At 39.6% G+C, this 23,117-nt stretch overlaps 1 protein-coding gene across 10 annotated transcripts in view; it reads right to left on the bottom strand.

Annotated features, from left to right (window-relative positions):
- Osbpl9 (oxysterol binding protein like 9) overlaps window positions 1-23,117 on the bottom strand; it is a 145,080-nt gene that overhangs the window by 38,492 nt on the left and 83,471 nt on the right. For 3 of the 10 annotated variants that reach the window (XM_052715069.1, XM_052715070.1, XM_052715074.1), the window contains 5 exons: window positions 12,723-12,818; window positions 11,309-11,356; window positions 9,962-9,991; window positions 8,816-8,866; window positions 1,914-1,952 (listed from right to left, as the gene is read on the bottom strand). The exons of 1 other annotated variant lie outside the window; for it this stretch is intronic. In XM_052715069.1, the coding sequence (XP_052571029.1) occupies window positions 1,914-1,952; window positions 8,816-8,866; window positions 9,962-9,991; window positions 11,309-11,356; window positions 12,723-12,818 (264 nt within the window). Of the gene's footprint in view, window positions 1-1,913; window positions 1,953-8,815; window positions 8,867-9,961; window positions 9,992-11,308; window positions 11,357-12,722; window positions 12,819-18,293; window positions 18,363-23,117 lie in introns of all 10 variants that reach the window. 6 more of the 10 variants (XM_052715064.1, XM_052715065.1, XM_052715066.1 and 3 more) reach the window with 4 other exon arrangements.

The raw sequence follows: 23,117 nt of genomic DNA, 5'->3' as shown, positions 1-23,117 counted from the left end.
AGAAGTAAAGCCTTCAGCTTTGCCACAGATGACAATCCTAAGACCCACAAAGGATGGGTAACTTGCCGAGGGTCTCAGATGGTGAGGGGCAGGACCACTGCACAAGCCCGAGCACTCTAGCTGTCAGCCTGTATCATGGGTTCCCATCTTCAAAATAAAACTCTCATGCAAAAGGACTAGTTTCAGAGCAAATTATTCAAAATTGCTTTCTACAAGTTTAAATTTTCTACATATGAACCTTCCCAATGTTCTTAAATTGCAAAGGATCAAGCACATGTGGTATGCTTTCTAAAACCCTGCCTATTTTTATACACAATGAATTGGTCTTAGAGGGAATATGAGATTAAAAATAACCAAAACTTGCATTTGCAAAGGAGTCTGCCTTGGGGACCACGAAGATATCCCTGCCCCACAAGACTACCTCAGGAAGGGGCAGATTCACTGCACTTGTGTTTATTCCATGCAGTTCTATCATATCACCAGGGTTTACACTTTGGGTAGAGAAATAAAAATCCCAACATATTTCATTTGTATTTCAAAAATGATTCCTTTATCTGTTATCTAAAAAAAAAAAAAAAGATTGAAAAAACTTGTAGTTAATGAACCTTCCCATTTCAAAGCAAATGCAAAGCCAACAAGCTCCCTCCTCCCAGGAGCCATGAGGGGCTTGTCAAGGGTCTAATGTGTCATCTCCAAGTCTTAGACAAGCCAGCACTGAGCTTCAGGGTAACGAGGCTGCTTACTGTTTCAAGAACAGTCTCTGCTTATCCTTGAGATAAGGTCTCACGTAGCCTAGGCTGGCCTCAAACTCGCTATGTAGCTGAGGATGGCCTTTAACTCCTAACTCTTCTGCCTCCACTTCCTGAGTGCTAGGATTATAGGTGTCACCACTACATCCAGTTGATGTGGTGTGTGTGTTGGGGGATGGGGGTGGCAGATAGGATTAAACTCAGGGCTTCCCATGCTAAGCAAGAACTCTCAACTAAGCTACATCTACAGCTCTGCTTTAAGAATAGTCAACAGAATTCACTAACACTACAAAACTACTGATCTTATTTTTGTATGTGCGGTAAGTGTGTCTGTGTTACACACATGTGCATCTGTGCATAAAAGCCAGAGGTCAACAATGGCTGCCTTCTTCTATCACTCTCCACCATATTTTTTGAGACAGGACCTGTAGGTCTCTCCTCTACCCTCAGTGCTACAGCTGTGGCTGTGTGCCTGGTTTTCATGTGGGTACAGTGGATCCAAACTCTGTTCATGGTTTCATGGCAGGCACTTTACCAACTGAGATATCTCCCCAGCCTTTAAACTACAAACTGTTAAAATCTTTGATTATCAGCTAAGAAATCTAGCCACAAATTTCTTATTTATAAATGAAATGTTAAGAGCAATAGAAGGGTAAAAGCTAAGGAGGAATAAGAAAATAACTATGTCAGAGAATACATGTTACTTGTTCTACCAAGAATATACTATGCAACACAGTACTAATGACAAATAAATCCAAAATCCAAAAATCAAACAAGAGGAACATAGAGATAGAAATGTATTTTCAATATTGCACACCCCTCCCTCTGCTTCAATCTGAGAAAAAAAAGTTTGACAAGAAATGCAGCTTGGTAAATGATGCCTCGTAAAAGCTAATTAACCCTTCAAGTTGACACATGCAAAGTGATTCATTCACAAAACCAATACTTAGAACAATTTTAAGACTGCCATTTCCCCTCCAAATGATTGTTGAAAGATGGCCAACTTTAGGAGCTCAAGGAAAATTGCAAGAGTTAAAAACAAAAAGCAGTGAGTAGGTGAAGAGAGGAGTTTGTGCTGAAAGTGAACAGAAAATTCAGGCTTCTCCTGACATGACTGCTTATAACGCTGCAAGAGTAAAGGGACAAAGACCACATTAGACTTACTATAATTCCATCTGCGTGCTGCTCCGCATTACTCTGGTCCTTAAGGAAAAATGTTAAAGATATTAACTTCATTCTCACATTTAAGTAATGCCTTGTGTACTTTACCTAATAAGAAAGTTTCTTTTACTAGGTAAGTAATGAAGTTAGAACATTACTTCTCTGCTTCCACTGAGATTCTCACTCCATGTGGTACTCCTGCCATCACGGGCAACACAGCCAAGAGGAGTAATTCCTGACGGTTCTCTCTACAGAGGCCCTGACTGGAGCTCAGTGAGGCACCTATCAAACTTTACTTACATTCATAGCAACAATTAAAATCAGATGTGCTAATATAAGGATAGAGACCCTCAAACTTTCTAAGTTTCAACTTACAGTACGTTATGCCAACTCCTCCCAATTCCTAAACTTCTACTGCACTTTACAGGCATGACCCTTGTCTGAACTATGATCTGAAAAACCCAGGATGGTCATTATTTCACATATCTGGTTATGACTTCAGAATTACACCAATACTTTTCTAGAGATATGTTCTAATTTTTGTCTCAGTAAACTTAATAGCTGTATCCATGGAGTGATGATGTAACAGCTAATACTGCCTGGTAAGTATTTTATGAACATTCACAGGGTTTTTTTGTTTTGTTTGGGCCTGCTTGTTTGGTTTTTGAGACAGGGTTTCGTATCCCAGACTGGACTTAAAGGATGACCCTGAACTCTTGATCTTCCATCTCCAGTTACAGGCTTACACCACCACACCTGGTTTACATGGGGCTAGAGAAGGAACCCAGGATTCTGTGTATGCTAGCTAGACACTTTACTAACTGAACTATATCCCCAAGCCCACAGGGTATTACTACTGTCACCACTGGATGTTGTAATAGAGGTGAGCTCCGAATACAGGAAGCCCACTGGAGAATTCACACTCTTGGCTCAATACCATTTTGTCTTGCCTCTCCAAGGTTATGCCTCAGACAGAGTGTGAAGAAAGTGGTGGAAAGTTGGTGACACAAAATCCTTTCTCATAAATGCATGAAAAAGGACTTAGAACTTTGTCATGTGCACCCTGGACTCTTCTCTTCTGTACTCCTCCTTCCCACTTGCCTTCTAAACGGCTCTGTGCCCAACATGGGTGCGAACATGAAGAATTGGTAGTCTTCTGGGATGGTCTCATCCATAGGGATGGAAGAGCATCTCCTGGTGAGTACCATCTAGAAAGCCATCAAAGATCTCTGGGAGAAAACACATACTCAGAAAAATCTGAGGAAGCAAAAAAACCTTTAGCCTGAATTGGCCATCTCCTGTGACTAGATAGGTGCGTAGTCCAATTGTCATCAGAGAGGTGTGTCATCCAGCAACTGATGGAAACAGATGCAGACCCACAGCCAAACATTAGGCAGAGTTTGGGGAATCCTGACAAGAGGACAAAGGATTGTAGGAGCTAGAGGAGTCAAGGACACCACAAGAAAACTCACAGAATCAACTAACCTGGGCTCATAGGGGCTCACGGAGACTGAACCAACCAGGCAGCCTGCATGGGACTGATCTAGGCACTCTGCATATATGTTACAGGTGTGTGGCTTGGTCCTCTTGGGAGACTCCTAACAGTGGGAACAGGGGCTATCTCCAACTCTTTTACAGGCTTTTGGGACCCTATTTCTCATACTGGGTAGCCTTGACCAGCCTTAATATATGAGGAGGTACTCAGTCTAACTGCAACTTGATGTGTCATGTTTTATTGATACTCATGGGAGACCTGCCCTTTCCCTAAACAGAAACCGAGAAGAAGTGGATGGAGGGTTGGGGGAGGAACTGGGAGGAGAGGAGGGAGTGGAAACTTAGGTCAGGATGTAAAATAAATAAATATTTATTTTTAAAGAAAAGATTATGCCGTATGATTATTGTACTTTTAGAATACTGCAACCTCAGAAAACTACATTTCTTGGGTTTCTTCATGTTCACTCATGTAAAATTGTACCTATTTCAGAGTTTTTATGAAGATAAAATGAAAAAAATACAGGAAAATATTTAAGGGAGAGAAGTCAGATATAAAACCAAGTTTTTAAAATTAAAGGGAACTCATGGAATCCTTGCCTCACTCAGGTATGTACTATATAAATGCAGTGTCCTGGACAGATCTGTCAAGCTGACACAAACCTACATGTAACTGGGAAGAGGAGCCTCAATTGAGAAAGTGTCTCCATCAGACTGCCCGTGGGCAAGACTGTCGGGCACTGTCTTGATTAATAATTGATGAGGAAGGGTATATCACACTGTGGGTAGTGCCACCGAGGCAGACGATCCTGGTGGTTATAAGAAAGCAGCTGAGCAAGCAATGGAGAGCAAGCCAGGAAGCAGCATGCCCCGATAGGTTTGCTTCAGTTCTGCCTCCAAGTTCCCTTCCTAACTTTTCAGCAATGGAGTGTGACCCGAGAGACGTAAGAAGAAGTAACCCTTTCCTCCCCAAGGTGCCTTTGGTTATGTTGTTTCTCACAGTAGTAGGAACTGTAACTAGGACATGCAGTATGGAAGGAAGACATCAGAGAGACTCAGAATGGAATAAGGTAACAGCTATAGCCTTTGTTTTTTCCACTGTCTTGGGAGACATTCCAAAACAATGATGCAAAGAGAAACCAGGTACACAAGTAGTGTGACAGAACAGTTTCACAGTGGCAAGCACAGCCACAAGCATCCTCTAGTGTTATGCAGATAATACATATAAATGCTGTGTCCTAGCTGTGGTCTGGGGACTCTTGGCCCAGTACACATATTCTTTACATATCTCAGAGAGTAATTGCACTTACTATCTACACAATTCAAATTGGTATTTTCCCCTTTATGTCAACAACTGAGTTAACTACACACTTGAAAATCTAAAGTCTCAGTAATTCTGATATAGAAAAATTAAAAATAGGAATCATTTAAAAGTATAGAGAAAGAAAATTCAAGTTTGCTGCTCAGATTATAAACTCATGACATTTAGTTTTCCTCTTCTAATTTCTAAACAGTAAACTAATTTTTCCCCAAAACTTTAAGAATATGAAATATGGACTATCAAATGTGCCAAAAATGGTCTGTTGTTAGGCAGGTATCATGTCCTCTCCCCTGATGAACCTATGTAGGCCTTTGTGACTATCCCCACTAAGAGCAAACGTTACATGTGACTTTGAACACTCCAACCTGCCTTGCTTCTTAGAGCCTACCCCATTGTGAGGAGGCCGGGCAGCCACACAGACAGCAATGCAGAGACTACCTGGACCCTAACCCACCCCCAACAACTTGACAACTCTGCCAGTGAGCCACCTTCCAAGTGGGTCGGTCCTCCAGGGCTCGAGAGATGGCTTAGCTCAAGAGCACTTGTTGTTGCTCTTCCAGAGGACCCAGGTTCAGTTTCAAGCACCCACTGGAACTCCAGTTTCAGGGTATCTGATACTCTTTTCTGATCTTGGTGGGTTCTTGCATGCATATGGGGAGAGGGAGAGGGAGAGGGAGGGAGGGAGGGAGGGAGAGAGAGAGAGAGAGAAATTTATCTTTAAATAAAGAAAAGCAGGAGAGAGAGAGAGAGAGAGAGAGAGAGAGAGAGAGAGAGAGAGAGAGAGAGAGAGAGAGAGAGATTGAGATTTATCTTTAAATAAAGAAAAGCAGGTCCTCCAGCCCCCAGTGAAGCCAACACAGGATGGATGAATGAGTAAGGGACAAGTCATGGGACCTGTCCACATTACACATTTACAGGCAAAATAATTTACTAGAGCTATTTTAAGACTCAGTTTTAGGGTGGTTTGTTAAGGATTACTGATATCATTGGCACACTGTCATTTATAAAACCTAGGGTTGGGACATAGCTCAGCTTACAGGAAACTCCAGTTTGGTCCTCAGCACTGCACAAACTGGGAATGTCTGCACACTCTTGTAGCACCAACAATGGCAAAGCAAAGCACAGGTCACCAAATTCATCCTCAGCTCACTGACTTTGAGGACAGCCGGGGCTACATGTGACCCTATCTCAAAACAAAAACAAAAACAAAAAATTCTAGCACAACAAAAACCTAGCACTTCTAATTTCTGTATCAAATAAAATAAACTACTAAACTACATTTGACAATTTTCACTCAAAATGTTTGTTTTCGTATATGCTATCTTATGGGATATTCTGAACCTGAGCTTATTTGCCTTCTGAGGTACATGAAATCTACACAAGTCAGCGGCCTCGTCAATGCTTCATGACCCATCATAAGCTACAGATAGCTCATGAGGATTAGCTAAAGCAAAGTATCCAGTATGCCTGCACCAGAGACTCTACTGAATTCAAATGACTTGGGCAATGGGCCACTGTCGTCCCACATACATCACAGCATGTGTGCATATGGTGACAAGCACAAGGGCTGTAACTTGGTTAAACACATACGCACAATGGAGATCAGGAAACATGTCACTGAAATAAGCATGAGCACGTTTGACTAGAATTAGGAACTCCAGTATTTTTAAACCATTCATACTTTAAAAAAGATTAAAGCATAAATACATTCTCAACTGCCCTAATGAAGCAATTTCTTAATTGTATACCTACATAAATTCTAACATATAAATCCACGTCTTATGACATTCAGCAAATGGAGCTGTGATGATAGAAAATGCACATTAAAAAAAACCAACAACAAATAATGAATTTGGACCCTTTACTCAGAGTGTAACAAAAATCAAACTGCAACACTGACATAAATGTAAGAGACAAAATAAAAACAAACAAACAAAATCTTTATGATCATAGACAGCAGAGAATCTTTTCTTCTGAACACACAACCACAGAAAGGCTTTGAGAGGACAAACAGAAAGGGCAAGTGCTAGGTTGAGAAGGGATCCCTCATCAGAAATTGAAAAGGGCAGATAGAGCCTTACTCTCTAACACACAAAACTGTAAGAAAGAAAATTTTGGTTAAGCCATCCAGTTCCTATGACATTTAGTCATGAAAGCCTATGGTGAGAAAGGCAGGTGGCAAGTGAGTCCTTGAGGAGACCAAATGCTCTCACACAGAGAAAATAAATGTCAGTAAGCACAGTACACCACGGAGCTGTGGCCAGTGATGCGAAGTTATGGAGAAAAAAGAAGCTAGTGTGATACAGAGATTATCTCAGATAGTCAAGACATTTTGTGTGGCAGAAATCTGAGCGATGTGAAGTAAGAGACCACCCTGGTGGACATCTGTGAAAGGAGTCACCCAACAGAAGCAAAGGTCCCTAAACCAAGAACACTTGCCTCCTCTGAAGAGAAAAACAAAGGCAAAACAGGTCCCTGTTATCAACAGTGCGATCACACAGAGGCAGGAGATGAACCCGGGCAGTGATGGCTCAATGCTATAGTGCCAAGCAGTCCTCTCCAAGTGTGAGAGAAAAGCAAGTAACATGATGCACACTGAAATTAACTTACAGAGTCATACTGGGTGCCAAGATGTTTCAAAGTTCAAAAAAAAAAAAATTTAAAAAAGGCCTTCACAATGTAAAACTTCCTTCTGGAATTGATTAAAGAGCCAATGTGTAAGAGACTCCTGAATACTACTACTCACTCTAAAATACACTGCAAAGTAGATCTGTCAACCTAGACTAAAACATTTCTTTTCTGGTAGAAAAGAAATTTAATAATTTGAACTTCAATACAGTTCAAAGACAGAAAACATCAAAAATTCTTGATGAGGATCAGCAAGATGGTTCAGCAGGTAAAGGTGCTTGACCCCAAGGCTGAAGACCCGAATCCCACATGACAGAAGACTGACCGCAAGAGAAGATCACCTTCCACATGTTGGCCTCTGACTACTACACGCAATGAATAAATCATGTAATAAACTGTGCTTACGAGTAGACAAGAAAAGGCTGCACTCAAAGTGCAGCTGTCTAAAGTTCTGATGTCTTCAGAGACTACCCAGGCTGGCCCACAAGTCTAAACTGTATTTTCTCCATCACCACTAGATAGAGTTTTCGATGGTGTGTAATTCCTCCCTCCGTCCCCCTTCCCCAATATCTGCAGATGCTCTCCATGTAGCCATGTAAATTTAGATCTGAGAAAAACGACACAAAGATCTTAGCCTGAATTTCATGTCTCCAACCCTGTCTTATGCTACTGTGTCACTAACAACGTGAGGTAAAAAAAGAGATTCTATAACTGGGCAAACAAAAACATGCAAATGAGAAAAACAGACCACTGATTATTTTGAAACCTTCTTCTACCCACTAGATACAGACAGACGCACAGGTGTCGAGGACAATGGTGAGGAGAAGAAGAAGGCTTTTTACCAAGTGCTTATTCTCAAATGTATTTCTCTTTCTGAAAATTCCAGGCCTATAGATTTTAGTATACCAAAAAGCTTTCATAAAAGTAGATATGCATTAGTATATGCCTACAATAATTCACTACCCATTTTGTTCCATGGATAACAACAATTAATGAGTGGTTCACCAATGTAGCTCAGTATCTTCTCCTCAAAAACAAACATACAAACAAAAAATAAAACCTTTGTCAAACACCAATTTCAAAAATGTATCTATTATACTCTTTACTATGTACAAGAATAATGTTGTGCTAAAGTTTAATACTTGATTTCTAAGAAAAAAATTATGTAAACAATTTAACAAAATATAGCCTCCCATTCCAAGCTGCAGTCATGGTTAAAGGAAAGAATGAGTTCTTTAAACATGCTCCCTTCCTTCCTAACCACCACCAGAAATTACCAGCAAATGTGTGTGTGTGATAATATCCAAACACAGTAGTTGTTCAATAAAATATACAGTCTCACAATTCAGTTTACTGTTGAAAGGTAATGTTTCAGAACTGAGTTTTGTGTCTACTAAAGAAAAATTCCAATACAATTTTTTAAATTATAAACTTAGAAAGGAAATACAAAGTAAAATGTACTTACTTTAGCAATCTGTAGCAACACAATGCAGTGTTTAATTGACTCTACCATGCTCTATAAAGACAAAACACTGATTTTAGGATGTTGCTGCAAATAAAATAGTTATATGATATTAGAGCTTAAAATATTTTAAAAAATCAGTTCAAATATACAAAAGAGTAAAGTCTTCAGATCAAATACTCTCTTCCATGTATCATGAGTTCTAATTTGCTGACAGTGTGACAATTTATTTATTAGCAATTCTATGATTTACTAAGGAATATCACACTATCATTTATACCAAATAATATCTACTATTTTTCTCTCAAAGAGAAAGAAAGTTATGTGAGTCTGATTGGCCTTCAATTCTTTAGATCAACAGCAGCAATCTCAATTTCAATTCCTAAAGCAAGACACAGGACAGGATCTGGTCAGAACACTCAGATCTGAAATATTACTTTGTACATTTTAAAAATACTTGTTATCAAGATACAAATATCATTAGCAGTCTACTGGAGTACACCAAAGAACAGTACATGAAGGAAACTCAAATCGCATTGCATTTTAAAGGGAGAGTGTGTGCAGGATGAGTAGCCCTCATCCTCGAAGTTTCCAGTCTCCATTTCAGGTGTCAGAGGGTCAAATTGCAAGCATCAACTACAAGGTAAGGTATCTGAGAAACATAACCACATCTTGTGTTCAGACTGGAGTCCCCTCCTCTATTTATCTTACATTATGCATGTGCAAATGATCTAGTGCCAAGTATCTCAGATATGGGATACCAGTTTTTTCTTTCCTTTTTTTTGTTTTTTTTTTGTTGTTGTTGTTGTTGAGACAGGGTCTCAAAACTGTCCCAGGCTGGCTTGAGACTCACTATGTAGCAGAGGTCGGCCTTTACTTCTAATCCTTCTGCCTCCACCCCCCACCTCCTATGCATAGGGGACACTTTTATCCCAAGATAGCACTGAAGTTAAGACCAGAAATAAAATGGTGCATGGGATCAATTTCAACCACAGGGATAATAAATCTGTGGCCCAAGACTCAATTCTTCAACACTCTCATAAAATCCACAGAAACCAAGACACTGCTTGTTCTTATTAGCAGCAGCGGGTTAAAAGGGACATTAAAAGCAGCTTCTCAATTGAAGTCAGAGTTTAATACAGAACTTACATTTGTTGTGTCTTTGAGAGTTTCAACTTTCTGTGAAAAATAAGTTTTAAACAGAAATAATGAGAATTACACAGAGGTACATACTATTGTTTTTAGGATTAAGTATTTAAAGTTTTTTTTTAATTTACATTATTCTAAGTTAGTGTAATCAAGTTAGAAAGGAAATATTTTTTGTTATATTTTTTAGTCTAAATTCAGTACATAAGTTTAAAATTCCAAATATTTTACAGATAAACACTCATAAAATTCATACACTTCAAAACTTGTAAGAAAGTATAAAACATTCTTTTATCTTTCCAGAAAAGAGATTTATTATAGATGTCATGACTTAAAAAAAAAAACCTTCCCTAGAGTGTCTTTTAAATAACCTAGAAATAGATTCCAAAGCTAAGAATTAATGGAAAGTGCATTAGAACATGAATTAATATTATTATTAACTGTAGCTGACCCAACTGTACAGCCACTGACAGCAAGAAAGCAAAATAGCAGTTAAGGGCAAGAAGAGAGAAGGTGTGGCACCCACGACACCCCCAATCCCAGGGAAACCAAGGCCTGGAGGGCTGGGGTGCAAGCACGGGCTCCCACCGCCACCTGCTATTCGGAGCAGGCCTCTCCATCTGAAGTGACCACAGGGAAACAGTAACTTTCTGTTTGTTTTGTTGTTCTGTGAGACAGAGTCTCACTGTGCAGCTCTGAGCGTCCTGGAACAAACTATGCAGACCAGGCTAGTCTGGAACTCAGAGATCCTTCTGTTTCTGCCTCCTGAGGGCTGGGATTAATGGTGTGAGCCTCCATGCCCTAGAATTTTAATAACTTTCTACCTTCAACACATTTTATATAGAGAGGAACTTGCTCACAAACATCTAATACTTGCAAAACAGAATTATATTAAAATCTGATTATTATCCTTTTATTTAATTATCAAGCTGTAACTGAATGCTTACCAGAAACCACCACTTGAGGGCACACTGCAGTAGTATATAGTAGATCAGTAATATTGTTTTTGGTAAGTTTGTGGTTTTTGTTGTTGTTTTGAGATGGGGTCTCATTATATAGTCCTCACTGGCCTCAAACTCACAAAGCTTCATGTGCTGGGATTAAAGACATGTGCCACCATGCCTCATCCATTTTGTTTTGTTTTACATAGAATCTTGCTAGATAGTGCAAGTTGCCCAAGAACTCCTGATCTTTCTGCCTCAGCTTCCCCAGAGCTGGGATTCTAAGCATGCCTTAGTTCCCCCAGATTTAACAATATTATTATAATAAAATTCTGATATACTTCCATTACTTTTCTAAAAAGCTTTTGAATTTTAAAAAATTAAGTAAAATTATGGTTGTAGAAATTACCTTTCTCTGTTCATCGTCTTTACAATTTTGAAGCTTGTCATCAAAAAGCTACAGGGTATGAAAAGGACACTTTTAGTATCAAGATATTTTATTACATTGTGTACACTTACTAAAGAGAAAAGTAAACCTCAGTTCCTAAGCATTTCTGCTGCGGCTAACATGCATTTTTAACACAGCATAAATTTTTTCAAGGTTCTATATTAAATCATTATTCTGTGTGAATGACTGTGAACTGCTAAGATCAAATGCTATGGTAGAATTACAGCCAAAAAAAAAGTGATTTTTGTCTATGTTTGCAATTCATGTGCATGCATGTACATGTGAAGGCCAGAGGAGCACGTCCAATGTCCTCTCCCACTCTCCACTTTGCTCTGTGAGACGGGAACTCTCACTGAACCCGTTCTGGGTAGGCTAGCTGGCCAGCAAGCTCCCAGGCTCTGCCTGTCTCCACCCTGCAGTGGCGTGCTTATAAGCACTTGCGGCAATGCTTTTTACAGAGGTAGGTGCTGGCTAGGGATCTCAACTAGGGCCTCTTGCTTTCTTACCAACCGCTTTTATTGAAAGAGCCATCTATCTCCAAAACTATGATTTTTTTGAACTGTCTTTTTTTAAAATGTGTGTAGCATGCATGTGTGTATGTTTATGTGTGTGTGTGCACATTCTATGTGGAGGCCAGAGAACACTGGGTGTCTTCTATCATTTTCTAACTTATTTCTGGAGACAGGGTATCTGTCTCAACAAATATGGAGCTCATACACTTGACTTGATGGTGCCCAGAAAGTTTGTGGTATCACCTGTGCTGGGGTTACAGACATGCATTGCAGTGCCCAGTTTTTACATGAGTGCTGGGAAACCAAACGCAGACCCCCACGCCTGCACATCAAGCACTGAGCCATTTCCCCAGCGTCTCCATAGACTTTTTATTTTTTGTTTTGAAAATAGGGTGTTATTTTGTAGCCTAGGCTGTCTGGGAACTATGTAGTTTAATAGTTAGCCTCAAATAGGTGATCTTCCTGCTTCAGCTTGAGGGCTAGGATTATAGACACTAGCCACAGAAGACATTCAGTAACTTGAAATACTGATTTAAACTCAAAGATTTTTTTTCTGCTTTGTCTTCTAAGTTAATGAGCTTCTTTTTCTTCCTATGACCTATCATTTTAATTCAAAGAGAAATACAGTCACCCCCCCAAAAAAAAAATGAAAGGAAGGGGGAATCCAAGGTCTTACAACATCCTTTTCCTCAATAATTAAAAATTACAGAACATAAATTTTATCAATATAATTAAGGAAAAGATCTTTTAAGGAGTCAGCTTTAAAAACGGCTGAAACCACGAGGGATGTAAATGACCATCAAGTAACTTCTAAGTCCAGCTTAGCAACACTTACTACTTTACATCAGAACAGTATATCATACCTTTAATTGTTCTATCAAGATCTGCAGGTAAGCGTCAGCCTCTGTAAGTTTCTTATCAAAGTCTTGGACACTAGGAACAAATCCTGAATCCAAACCCTGGAGGAAAACAAAGTGAATGATCTGGCAGTGCCCAAGCAACATGTGTTAGTACAGGAAACTCTTTACCCTTCACACACACGGGGAATTTCAACTTTCCAAACAGATAGTATATTTACACAAACGAGTTTGTTTAAATTTTCCAAGAAAAGTACTGTATCAACCTCCCTCTCACCAATTACCTGTGCTGCTGCTCAAAGGAGAGGGTTGGTTCCCTGGCCCTCAGAATCCTTTTCCCCAAACCCCCCCCCCCCCAGAACTGGCTCGATTTTCCACCAGAGTCATGGTCATTTAGCTAAGAAACATAAAACCTCCTAGACTATTTCCTATTTCTCCCCATTTTTTCCTGTCCCCAAAATCTTGTGTGTGTGTGTGTGTGTGTGTGTGTGTGTGTGTGTGTGTGTGTGTGTGTGTGTGTGTTTAATTGCATTTATTTACTGTTGGAGGGGATGGCTCAATGTGTGAGGAGGTCAGAAGACAGCTTGTGGGAGTCAGTTTTCTACTTCCACCACGCAGGTCCTGGCAATTGAACTCAGGTTTGGCAGCATCTGCCTTAACCTACTGAGCTAACCCACTGGTCCATTAACTTTTGTTTGTTTGTTTGTTTGTTTTGTTTGTTTGCTTGTTTGTTTGAGACATGATTTCTCTCTGTAGTTCTGGCTGTTTGTTTGTTTGAGACATGATTTCTCTCTGTAGTTCTGGCTGTCCTGAACTCCCTCTGTAGACCAGGCTGTCCTGGAACTCACAGAGATCCACCTGCCTCTGCCTCGCAAGTGCTGGGATTAAAGATTCTTAACCCACTCCATCAGCTCAGAAGTTTTCCACCCTCTCTTTTCCTAATTAAAAAAGTTGTTTTAAAGAAAGCTGAGCATGGTGGCATATATCAACAATACCAGCACTAGGGAGGCTAAGACAGAATTATAAATTTACAGCTAGCCTGGGCTAAACAGTCTCCCAGCCTTTTCTAAGTGTAACTGCTGATCCTTCTCTCCTCATTAAGGTCCCTATTCACTTTCAGTCTTGGCATGAACACTACACTCTGAATAGGGTGTAAATGTTTATTTATTAGAGGCCCCACTTCTTTCTCAGTCTAAAAGTTCAGCAAAAGCATATCCTACTTTTTGTATATCTACATCTCAAGTTCCCAAAAGATCATAAGCTTCCTGTTTTGACTTTGTTCAAAAGAAATTGAGTTCTTAATCATCTCTGACTTAAAGAAATCTTAGTTGTAAAGGTTAAGCACTTGAAGAGAACCACATTCCCAGCCTGCACACCCAGTTGTCCTGTCCCGAGGAACTACCACCATCAACTTCTAAGCCAACCACAAAACTGTACTAAGTGGGTGGCAGATGGTGTAGCTCAACAAACTCAGCTGTTCCTGTGTCCCCTGCCTGTGGCCAAGGCACACTGCTTGTTTTTGTAGTCTCCATTGAATGAGCTGACGGATGCTGAAGCTTCTTTGACATTATAGCAGCATCCCGCCTGGGCACATGTAACAACACTTCATCACTGTTAAAGCATAACACAACCCAACTTCAAAACATCCAGCTGACATGCCGAAGCATAGGCTGCAAACCTGGTCCCTAGTTTCTAACCAAGCTCTCCCCGCCTCCTTCCCTCTGCCTCCTGTTACTAAAGCAGCAGCTATTCCATCTACTAAAAACACCATTGTTTTACTACTATTTACTGCTGTTCTTCTCCAACTAAAATTGACATTCTGACACAAAATGTTAAAAATTTTAAAAATTACACCCTGTTATGACCATGGGAAAAGCCAATTTATCTTGTGATTATTTTCTCTTTCAAATTTAAAGCTGATAAATCTTGCCTTACTTGCTTTTTACATGCATGTAAAGAAACTTTTTGAAGGAAAACCCCTTTCCAATAAGTGATATATATGAAAACAATGTTTAAGAAAAATTATAATCAATGTATTCACAATCCATATAATAACAAAATTATAGTTAAACACATTCTTTTGGGTTTTGTTTGTTTTGACACAGGGTCTTACTATAGCCCTGGCTGGCCTGGAACTCTCAGATCTGCCTGTGCATGCCACCACACCCTGCTACACATTTTCATTTTTAAAAATATCCCAGAGAACTTCGTATTAAAAATGTTTGCTGAGCAGAGTGGAGTTCATACATCACATTTCACAGAAGGGACAGTTCCTTCTGACACTTAAGACACCACAGGAAAACAGGGATGCGTGGCCTTGTTTTTGCTTTGTTTCAAGAGTATTATGGCATAATTAGCAATGATTTAACTATCAAGACCCAGCTAACATCAGTTAAATACACTGTTCTTACTCAATAGTTAAAAAGATCAATGACACACTCAAGAGTGAATAGAAGGCGAGTGGGAGAGAGGAAAGATGATCGTTAAGAAATTTCCTCTTCTAAGTTCATTTAGAACTATCACTGTCAGCAAATTAATTAACAGTGCCTTTTAAACAAATCTGTTAGTGAAACTCTTCTACAGAAGAGAAACACATTATTTAAACTTCAAGTCTGAACCCCACCTCAATTAATTCTTCCGAGTTAATTGTTGTTTCTTGGGTCTATGAGCCTCACTGGGCTCTCTTCTCAGTCCCCTGGATACTTTTCCTTCACCAGCAGAATAAACCCCGGGCTTCATAACCTCACGTTATGGAATTTTATGGGGAGGTTTTAATGATGGTCATCAGCCTAAAATCGCAGAACTGGCCTAACCTCCCTTGCACAGCAATCCAAAAATTGTAGATGTACTTTAAAATGAATTCTACAGAGTTAACTTATCTACAACCAATGAAATAATGTGTACACATTCATCAGTAGCATAGACAGGCAGGTGACAGTAATGACACATTTCTTAAAATGACTAAGGATGCCCTAAAATTATCACCAGTTTCAGCATCAGTCATCATTTCTATCCTCCTACTCAGACATTAGATGTGATGTCTGAGTTGTCTTGTCTCTCCTTATCTCATGGAATAACAAAAGACATTTTAAATTTCTGATTATATTTTGTAACATAAAAATAAAAACATAAAACTGTTGGAGTTTTTATTTTAAAAAAAAAAAGGTTGAAGAGATAGCTCAGCAGCTGAGTGCTTTTTCTTGCAGAGGGCTATAGTTCAGCTGCCAGTGCCCACACAATGGCTCACAACTTCATGTAACTCCAGTTCCTGGGGATTCAATGCCCTCTTCTGGCCTCCACAGGCACTCTATGCACATGAATTCACACAGGCACACACATGCATGCACACGAAAGACAAAACAACAACAAAAAACTTTAAAAATTGTATTATATACCTGTTCTTCTTTTCAGCCAATATTCAGACAGTGAGACATCACACTTATTCATATTGGTCCTTTTTTAATGGAACTTTAAAAAAGTACTTTTATTTATTGCCCATATACCCCTCCCTCCCTTCCTCCCCCCCCACCCCACACACACAGAGTACTGCACATGTGTGGATGTCAGAGGGCAGCCTATAGGAGTTAGTTCTGTTCTTCCTTCGTGTGGATCCTAGGAAATGAAATCGGATCATCAGGCTCTGCATCGGGGGCCTTTCCCAGTGAGCGGATCCCACTGGTGCTGGAGACTTTTTTTTAAATAAGACCAAGAACATAGACCTTTCCCAAGTTGAGGGTGGTCTATCTTCCTTTGGAAAGAACTGCAAACAGGGCAGACCTTTAATAACTGTGTGATTTCAAACTTCTAGCAGTTTGGGAGTCAAACAGATACATTTCACAGTATTCTGCACTTGCTCTAACACTGAACACATTACTCTTTGACTTCTCTGAAGAAAGACACAAAAGACGGGAACTGTGCCATTCATTCCTCAGCACCCTCCGGGCTGGCTCAGCGCTAGACAAATGCATGTGGCACCAGCTGCACCAAATGCCAACTGCTGCTCCCCATGCTCCCTCTGGATTTCTGTCTCTGTACTTCTGTTCTCTGCTCCCTCTTTCCGTTCTTCTCCTGTCCATGTCCTTCTGCAGTACCTGAAGTGACCATAATGCAGTGCTGGCAATCAGGACCTTGCTGCTCTCTGGCTTATAAGATTGATGGGCCACAGTTCTATTTCTTCTCAGTCTGCATAGAAATTCACTTTACATTTTAACTAAAAGTCATTTAGAAGGAAGATCAAGAGTTCTGGGCAGCCAGACTCTCTCAAAACATTAAAACAAATTTTAACAAGATTAAAAGCAGTCATAGAGAAACTAACACAAAATGGTCTATGATATAACAAGAAAAATGTAATCAGTATTTTCTAATTTCTAATATACAGGACTAGTTTGATATTCTCAGGGGGCACCTAAAAGCTAACATGTCAGCAAGCTAAATTAAATCAATTCCTATTAATGATTTTAGGTGAGACACTAAATACACAACAGAATGTTTCATTCCCATTAAAAAGAGCATTACAAGGGCTCTTTCTTAAACCCTGAGGTACATGCAAATCATAGCTTGCTCTGGAGACTCTCCCAGTAAGACTTTTGAGACAACCAGTAAAAGCTTTTAAAATAACTCCTGCTGGTAGTGATGGACCAATAAACAAAGGTCAGAGTGACCAAAGGTGGCTTAAGGTCTTCTTGACCATAATCAGGAATTAAGAAACTTACGGGTAGACAAGTGGTGGTGACACATGCCTTTAATCTCAGCACTGGGAGGCAGAGGCAGGTGGATCTCTGAGTTCAAGGTCAGCCTGGTCTACATACTGAGTCCCAGGACAGCCAGGACTACATAGAGAAAATGTGTCAGAACCCCCCGGTCACCGCCCACCCCCGCCACAAAAAAAGAAAAGAAATTTATGGGTAACTTGAGGAGCTAAGAATAACACTGAACAGGAAGACTGAGAAACTACACAAAAGAATGTGAAAAATGAGACAGTTTCCTATCAAAGTCTTATTTCTTAATGAAAACTTAAAGGGCTGAGTTTGTTAGATGCAGTATTTTTCTTAAACAAAACAAAATAGTATACAACTTAAAAAAATGTTCTCCCTAAAAAAGAAAAGGAAGCTATGTGTGATTGCACATGCCTAGAATCCCAGCATCTGGTAGGTGGAGGCAGGAGGTTCACAAGTTCAAAGCTAGCCTGAGCTACACTAGCTCCTGCCTCAAAACAAACAATTTGTTTAAAAAATATATATATATTTGAAATAAATTATTTATATAAGTCTTCACAGAAAGTTCAAAATGATAAAAAGTCATTAGCTGTAGAACTATAAAATGGAAAAATAGCTTAAAATATTAACAAAGGAAAACTTCAAAGAAAACCCATCTAATGAAAGGAAGTAAGAATATGGACAACAGGCATTTTATTAGCAAAACAAATACCCTAAAAATAACGAATTTTTACTCAAATGCCATTTTAATTAAAATAAGAGCACCTGCAAAGTCTATGCTAACACCTGGAGATGGCATGTTTGAGATGACCTCTCACCCAATCAAAGAAGCAGAGGGCATACTTACGATTCAATCACTTACAATTATTTTTGAAAATTCAAGAACTGGAGAGATACCAGAAGACTGGAAAAAAGCAAGTGTGGTACTGATCTTCCATCAAGGTAAGAAAAGAGAGAGTAGAAAGTTACCATGGTGCGTGTCTGACATCATTAATCAAGCAAAGGACTAAGAGAAAACTGTATCTACACAGAGGAAATAAGGACACAAGCAAGTGACAAGTTAAAAACAAAACTGTCTGCCAAAATTACTGGCTTTTCTGTTTCTTAGAAAATTAAGTTAGCATGTTAAGCTCTTGGAGAAACGACACCATTCTGTCTTCCTATCAGATGGGTCAAAAGTTCATTTAATAACAAAAAAGTATAAATTTTCACGTGCCCATGATTCCATGAGGGATACTAATGACATCCTCGGCTACCTGAGCATCCTGAAACATTTATGCCCCACGGTCCACCCACATCAGCTAAAGAACAGGCCTTGGAGCTACTGAGGAATCCTGAAGTAAGCAATTCTGTAGAGTATTTTTAACCCTAAAGATATAATATTCAAGTACCAATTCATTTGGAGACAAGATCATTAATTTTTAAACACCCATATAACACTGAGCACAGGGATCAACTTTTCCCTCCACTGCACCTTCTTGGAAGACATTTTCCCATGGCTACATATGGCTTCAAATTAGGTTCTTTAAACCACATAGTAGCTATCGGTTTCTTACCCAAAACTGCTGGGTACCCCCAAGAATGCCCTAAAAGGTCTTTTCTCAATTCTAAGTGAACAATACTAATGCTATGGATTCACCATGAATAAGACATATTGAACTTTTTCAGAGTACTATACTATAAAGTCTGTTACATACTTCTTTCTCATTTTATCTCATTTATGACATTGTAAAATAGTTATAGGCAAGGCTCAGGCCCAGAATCCCAGCACTTAGGAGGCTGAGGCAGGAGAACAGCTGAAAGTTCAAGGCTAGCCTGGGCTACAAAGCAAAACCTTGTCTTAAAAAAGAAAAAAGGTCGTGAGAAAGACTGACAATGAACCTATTTCACAAGTGCTTACTGAACATTCAGATCGTCCATTATTTTTTCTTTTTTTTACTGAAAAAAACTTTTTCATATAATATATTCTGATTGCAGCTTCCCCTCTTCCAACTCCTCCCCAATTAGAATGTTTAACTAGGATTCTAACTCACTCCTCTACCTACAAATGCTACTACACTTTTCTATTAAGTTACAATACTATTGGAAAGGAGTTTGTAGCCTGGAGAGACATGTGGTCTGAAAATCATCTAAGAAGTTGTAGTGGACCGAGCACAAACAAGCGTTAAGGACAGAGCAGGTTCTGCATCCCATCTCTGCAATGTCTAACAGACTAGCTGAGTGGTCAGTACAGCTCACTGCCCCTGCTTTCATTCCCCCATCAACAACAGGGACCAGTAACCCAACAGGAGCTGTTCAATTTCCTTTCTAGATGTGGAGCCTTGGAGAGCCAGAATTCACTTCCTTTAGTCCCAAGATCCACACAGTACTTCACAGGTAAATCATTTTGATGGATTTTTTAAAAAAGAACAAAGAAGACTAGCAAATAATACTATAAGCCATGTGCAGTTGTTCTTAGGGAATAAACAATGTAGAAAAAGACACAAGCATTAAACTTAACATTCCTTTTAAAAAAGAAAACAGCCGGGTGGTGGTGGCGCACGCCTTTAATCCCAGCACTTGGGAGGCAGAGCCAGGCAGATCTCTGTGAGTTCGAGGCCAGCCTGGGCTACCAAGTGAGTCCCAGGAAAGGTGCAAAGCTACACAGAGAAACCCTGTCTCAAAAAACCCCCCAAAAAATAAAATAAATAAATAAAAAAAGAAAACATAGTAAGTTGATGAACCCTGAAGAAGATAATGGATGGTATAAAAATAGTAAAAGCAATAAGTAAAATGTGGCAAAATAGAGCCAACAAACAGATCAGAGGGAAAAACCCAGTATGGATGGTTCAGAAAACTATTGGTAATTATGCCTAAAGCACAAAATGTAAGTTGCATCTAATAATTTACCTTGGGAACCAAGAGTCAAATAATATAAAGAAAGCTTCCACCCAAACCAAAAATTATAATGGTTAAACACAACTCTAAACAACAACAAAATAAACCACTAAAACGGTTTCTATTTTTAAATTTATATAAGAAATAGTTTAATACTTAAGTTTTCATTTTGTTTAAAAAAAGAAAAGCGAACTACAAAATCTAAATTGCTCACACAGAGACAGGACAGAAATGGGCTGTTTCACCCAATAGGCGAATTAAGAATTAAGATCAGTACAGACCAGCACTAAAATTCATGACTGGGCACAACTGCTTAGTTCTTAAGATGAAACTCTTATGCACCCTTCCACTGACAGAACAAAATATAAATATGGACTCCATTAAGTGGTAAGATTTCTTAAAAATGGAACAATTTAGCTGGGTAGTGGTGTGCACACCTTTAATTCCAGCACTTGGGAGGCAGAGGCAGGTAGATCTCTGAGCTCAAGGCCAGCCTGGTCTAAAGAGTGAGTTCCAGGGCAGCCAGGACTACACAGAGAAACCTTGTCTCAAAAAAAACAAAACAAAACAATCACGGAAACGAGTTTATAGGCCTTTATAAAATAGTTAGCACTAACTGATACTTATCTCACAGATATGAATGATACTGAAACTGCACACTTTAGAAATCATTTTAGGAATACATTGTAAGCTGTGTTTTTAAGTTTATATACCCCCTACACCTCCATCTCTTCCTGAATCAAACACGGGGAAAGGCACTGAAATTCTACTACATCTCGGGTAGGAGTGAGGAAATAGGGGGACTCTCACAGTTTTTACTTGACATATTTAATTTTTCTAAGTATTTCTTTTATAAAGATATCAAGGCTTCATGGAAAAATATTCAGAAATCACAAGCTATACATTTTTTTAAATTATATGCAAAATCACCAGTTTTATTCTTTTAAGATTATCTATGAAATTCTAAAATCTTCCAAAGAGTTGCCATTGCTGAAACTACTCATACCCCATTCCAAGCGAAATGAATCATGGCAAATCTGTAACATCATTTAAAGGTGAAGCGCCAGGCAGCAAAAAGCCCTGAAAACAGAGACTGTTGGCATATTGGGAAAAAAAGAGCCCCTTAACAAAAAACAAAGCAAGACACTGAGGGGATTCCATGCCCTTCCTGCCAACATGCTCATGATTCAACTTCTAAGAAAGCAAAATCGAGGTGTTTGCAAACAACGTTTTTTCTCCAGGGACAACCGAGTTAGCTGGGCTACTTGAAGGCTTTTTTAAAATTTTGCTATTATTCTCTGGCGGGAGTCTGCCATAGAATGCACATGTTGGACAGAGGACAACTCTGTGGAGTTGATGCTGTCCCTCCACCTTCTGTGGGGTCCCGGGAGCTCAGTCAGGTCATCAGGCCTGCATGGCAGGGGCTTTATTTTACCCTCTAAGCCATTTCTTAGGTTATCAACCAGGTTATGTTATCCCAGCATTTAAGTAAACTGTGAAATACAGGAACAAACATTCTTCCCTTCCCTAGTCTGAGATTATCAGCATTTAATTCGCTTTATTCTTAAAGATCTACCAAATGCAATTGTTTTTGGGAAATTTCCTGGAAATATGCTCTATGTGCAAGCAGGAGAAAGTAAAATTGATCGTGTGAGTCCATAAGCTGAGCATTTAAGCAAGCACTGAGAATTCTCCTAACTACTTGTGGTTATGCAATGTTTTCTAAACAAACCCACTGCGCTCTTCTGACATGACTGACCTCTGCACAGCAGACAACAAGCTGACAAATTAACACACAAGGGGACTTGCATGATAAAACTATCCATTCCAAAGGGTTTTTAGCTCACATTGAATGAAAAACAACCTTTAAAAGAATAGGTTCCGCCGGGCGGTTGGTGGCGCACGCCTCTGATCCCAACACTCGGGAGGCAGAGGCAGGCGGATCTTTGTGAGTTCGAGGCCAGCCTGGGTTACCAAGTGAGTTCCAGGAAAGGCACAAAGCTACACAGAGAAATCCTGTCTCGGAGAAATAAAAAAAAAAAAAAAAAAAAAAAAAGAATAGGTTCCACACTGTCCTAGCCGTATCCCTTAAACTGCGTTTACCAAACTGTCTTTGTAAAACTGATTTCTACTGTCAGTGGATATCCAGTGGAAGGAAACATAGCCTCAGTTTTGCTCAAGTTGCTCAAGGTACACATAAAATTGTCCAACTAAAAAAGCTGGAAGTCTACCAAGATGACCTGAATTCATTGTTCTTTACTATATTCCCCCAAGCCAGTGCTTGGTTTGTGGCAAATGCAGGAGAAGGAGGAGGAGAAAGAAGGAGAAGGAGGAGGAGGAGGAGGAGGAGGAGGAGGAGGAGGAGGAGGAGGAGGAGGAGGAGAAAAGATGGTGGATACTGAATCCCTCAGTGTGCTTACTATTACATAAAGACCATAAAGAAGTTCCTGCAAGTTCTACATCAGCATCCCTTGAAACAGTGCCTCACTCCGTTAGAAAAGAATGCACAGATGCTGAGGTCCGATGCTGATGAGGAACTCTAATTAAAAAAAAAAAGAGCTAACAGGACAAAAGGCTATTGCAATAAACAGCAATGTGATACACAAGATGATCAGGCAGTGACAAATTTCATTCTCTCATGCCAAGTCTTGTCACGAGCACATTTTTACACATACTACTCTGGTCTTTACAGTCCTATGTTACAATAATTATTTATTCATTGGGTATCTCCTGTGACTACACTCTGTGCTGGACACCCTAGAGATGCCAAGGTGAAGCAGACACTGATCCTGACCTAAGAGTTTCCATC

This window comes from Peromyscus californicus, unplaced genomic scaffold (genome assembly GCF_007827085.1).
Source record: "Peromyscus californicus insignis strain IS unplaced genomic scaffold, ASM782708v3 Scaffold_5__1_contigs__length_169319896, whole genome shotgun sequence".
Classification (NCBI taxonomy): domain Eukaryota; kingdom Metazoa; phylum Chordata; class Mammalia; order Rodentia; family Cricetidae; genus Peromyscus; species Peromyscus californicus.
The sequence above is the reverse complement of the archived record's forward strand: the minus strand, read 5'-3'. Positions and strand labels throughout refer to the sequence as shown.